The sequence below is a fragment of the Verticillium alfalfae genome, genomic scaffold, assembly GCF_000150825.1.
Source record: "Verticillium alfalfae VaMs.102 supercont1.2 genomic scaffold, whole genome shotgun sequence".
Classification (NCBI taxonomy): Eukaryota; Fungi; Ascomycota; class Sordariomycetes; order Glomerellales; family Plectosphaerellaceae; genus Verticillium; species Verticillium alfalfae.
The window spans coordinates 400,080-402,961 of NW_003315037.1; the positions used below are offsets into that span (position 1 = coordinate 400,080).

The 2,882-nt window shown below is 54.9% G+C and overlaps 3 protein-coding genes across 3 annotated transcripts in view; 2 read left to right on the forward strand and 1 right to left on the reverse strand.

The window, feature by feature from the left end:
- Positions 1–215: 215 nt before the first annotated feature.
- Positions 216–1,497, forward strand: VDBG_01597 (conserved hypothetical protein; the record flags this gene model as incomplete). Its single annotated transcript, XM_003007363.1, has 2 exons — positions 216–495; positions 611–1,497. The coding sequence occupies 2 exons, from the start codon at positions 216–218 to the stop codon at positions 1,495–1,497; spliced, it is 1,167 nt and encodes a 388-aa protein (XP_003007409.1).
- A 426-nt stretch (positions 1,498–1,923) lies between these two features.
- VDBG_01598 (predicted protein) lies at positions 1,924–2,271 on the forward strand (the record flags this gene model as incomplete). Its single annotated transcript, XM_003007364.1, has 1 exon — positions 1,924–2,271. One exon carries the CDS (start codon positions 1,924–1,926, stop codon positions 2,269–2,271), a length of 348 nt encoding a protein of 115 aa, XP_003007410.1.
- A 373-nt stretch (positions 2,272–2,644) lies between these two features.
- The window catches only part of VDBG_01599 (conserved hypothetical protein), a gene marked incomplete at both ends in the record, with an annotated part of 2,039 nt that continues 1,801 nt past the window's right edge, over positions 2,645–2,882 (reverse strand). The window contains one exon of the mRNA XM_003007365.1: positions 2,645–2,870. Coding sequence (XP_003007411.1) covers positions 2,645–2,870 — 226 coding nt within the window. The remainder of the gene's footprint in view (positions 2,871–2,882) is intronic.

A 2,882-nucleotide genomic window follows, 5' to 3' on the forward strand; every position in this document is an offset into this window, starting at 1 on the left:
TCCGTCCCCAGCCAAGGCATGGATGAAGTCATCCGAGCTTTCTCTCACAGATGTCACTTAACTACCCAGCCCCATGGCCGACCTGACGACCCTGACGGCAGCCCCAAGGTCTCCGGTACCATCTTGGTTCTCGCTGCGCTTCCCGAAGAGATGAACTTTGGTATCAACGTCACGAACCTCGCGCGACGGCAGACGTCTTGTACAAAGGTGACAAGATGGGCGTGCTGAACCTCGACCGTTGGAACCATGCCAACTCGACTAGAGTCAAGGATGAAGACGAACACGACCCCCTGCTGAAGATCCAATCTCGCGTGGAGGAGGTTCCGCTCAACATTACTGATGGCGATGTCTTCTCAGACGTCATGGCTAAGCTTTTCTTCGGGGGCGAGGACGTCATGCTCGACGTGTACGCTAAGGTCGATGTCCAGATCAAGACTGCCTTGGGCAAGGTGATCCTCAGGGATGTTCCTGCCGAGGGCAGTGTTCCAGTAAAACGTCCGTACTCGTTTTAATGCTGTTCGTCTCCACCAGACTGTCGATCCTCCTTGTTGCCAGCATCTGCCGATCAACTGCGTCGACAGTCTATCGACTCGGGCTGACCGTCTGCCAGATCTTCCCGGCGACACACTCGGCGGCCTCAGCCCGCAGGTCGGCGAAATCAAAATCCTCGGCACCTCGTCGTCATCCGTTGACATTGAAGCCATGATCAACATGACGAATCCCACACCCTATGCCGCATACATACCTTACGTCAACATACACATTGCGAAGAACGGCTCCGTCCTTGGCAGCGCCACGGCAGAGAACCTGAACCTCACAAGAGGCAACAACACCAACATCCGCGTTACTGCCCGATGGGATGCCAACGTGGCTGGCGGGAAAGGCAAGAAGATCGGGGCCGAGCTCCTGTCGCAGTACCTGTCCGGCTATAACGTGACCCTGGACGTGCAGACCCACCGCGACAGCATCCCCGCCGTGCCCCTCATCGGTGAGGCACTCTCGCACCTCAACATCAGCATCCCTGCGCCGAAGCTTGACCTTCCCAGCGAAGATGGCGAGGAGGGTCACTTTATCCGGGATGCCGTTTTCCACGTCATCTCCTCCACGGCTACTTTCACGCTCGTCTCCCCACTGCATTACAACACGCTCTACATAGACGCGGTCAACGCGACAGCCTACTACAACCATACAGAGCCTGTGGGCCGTATCGACTACGACTTGCCCTTTGCCGTCACGCCAGGGGCGACCAAAACGCCAAAGCTGCCGGTACAGTGGTCTGTCGGCTCTATTGGCTACGACGCCGTCAAGAAGGCACTGGGGGGGCGTGCTGAAGCTAGATGCCAAGGCGAACGTGACGGTGAGGATAGGCAACTGGCGGGAGACGGTTTGGTACACGGGCAGAGGCATTGGTGCACATATCAGCCTTTGAGAGGCATGGGAACGGAACTGGAGTTTTGGGATTTACTTGGCGCGCGTTCTTGTCATCCTTCCAGCTGAAATAGAATTGAAAGCGGACATTTGGTCTTTTGATTGATGATATCTTTGCCAGCTCGAGAATGATGCGTTGCGTTCTGAAGACTGGGTGACATCACTCGATGTACGGATCCCGTTTGTAATCTGCGAGACAGACGCGGAACAATAGCTTTGGTGTATCTCAGGCCCTTGAACGAGCACTAATGACAAAACAAAGCAGGCGCAATACAAAAAACATGTTATTATACGTCTTCGACTGTAGCGAACAGAGCTATTGTAACTTCATACACTTTTTCACGCTCGTGCAGATATACAAAAACCGATGCACCGCACTGATGGCAGTGTTTGGAGAGGTTCGATATTCTTCGCAAAACCTAGAAGATCTTACTACACAAAAGAGTATCATAGTTCAGACCACAACAAAGACACTCCAGCAAGACCAACATGGAAATGGCAGGAATGACAGAATCTCGTCCGCAGCACGGAACGTCACGCCTGCACCGCACGCTGAGCGCAGGCGCTGCGGCGCTGCAGGAGCAGGCAGGGTACGTCAACCTAAGGGTTCAAGCTTTCGAAGCCGCAAGAGTGAAGCTCATAGACATGTCCAGACAAGAACTGAGATCCGGGTCGCCAACCTTGATGGGCCAGTTGATCGTGCAGGTGGACGAGGCGCTGGCTGGTTGGATGGGCTTCGCCTCAGCGCGGTACGAGGACCACAACGCCTCTGTAATGATTCACAAAAGTAACCGTGCCGGGCAGGAAGGCGGATATGAGTCTGGTAAATGCCGACGCAAGTAAATTGGAAGTGGCTGAGGCGTAGAGTCTGATGCTGAAAAATGAGCCACTGGGCAAGTCACAAGGTCGGGGAACACTGGCCCCCCACAGTAGCCAGCTTCATGAGCCCGGTAGTGATCAGTACACAGTTCGATGCTTGAGAAAAGCGAACATATCAAAGCAGGTCAGTACACGCGTTAGTAACAGCACCACACGAGCAACTGTGAGAGCACTTCCCGTAGTAATGGTGACGAGGGGCCGCGCAAGTGCGCGGCCGCGATACCACTCACCACGTCTATTTGCGCAGGGGTGTCAGCAGGGAATTATTGTCATTAGGGCCACTAATTATCAAGAGGGTGTTGCACCTTTGTATGAGCCAGGGGGGTTACATCCTGCATCACTGCAAACGCACGCCGGCCTCCTTCCGTTTGCTACTGGATGAGCTCATGGTCGCGTTCTCGCTGGCGTCGAGTATGCTCTGCGACTCGCGCTTCTTCTCGGCCTCGATCTTCTTGAGTCGCTTGTCGGTCTTGCCCTTGCCGCTGCCCTTGCCGTGGAACTGGTGGCTGAGGTGCTTGAAAGCCTCCTTCTGGTCCAAGCGCCCGGCCAAACTCGTCGGTGTACTTGGTTTGACG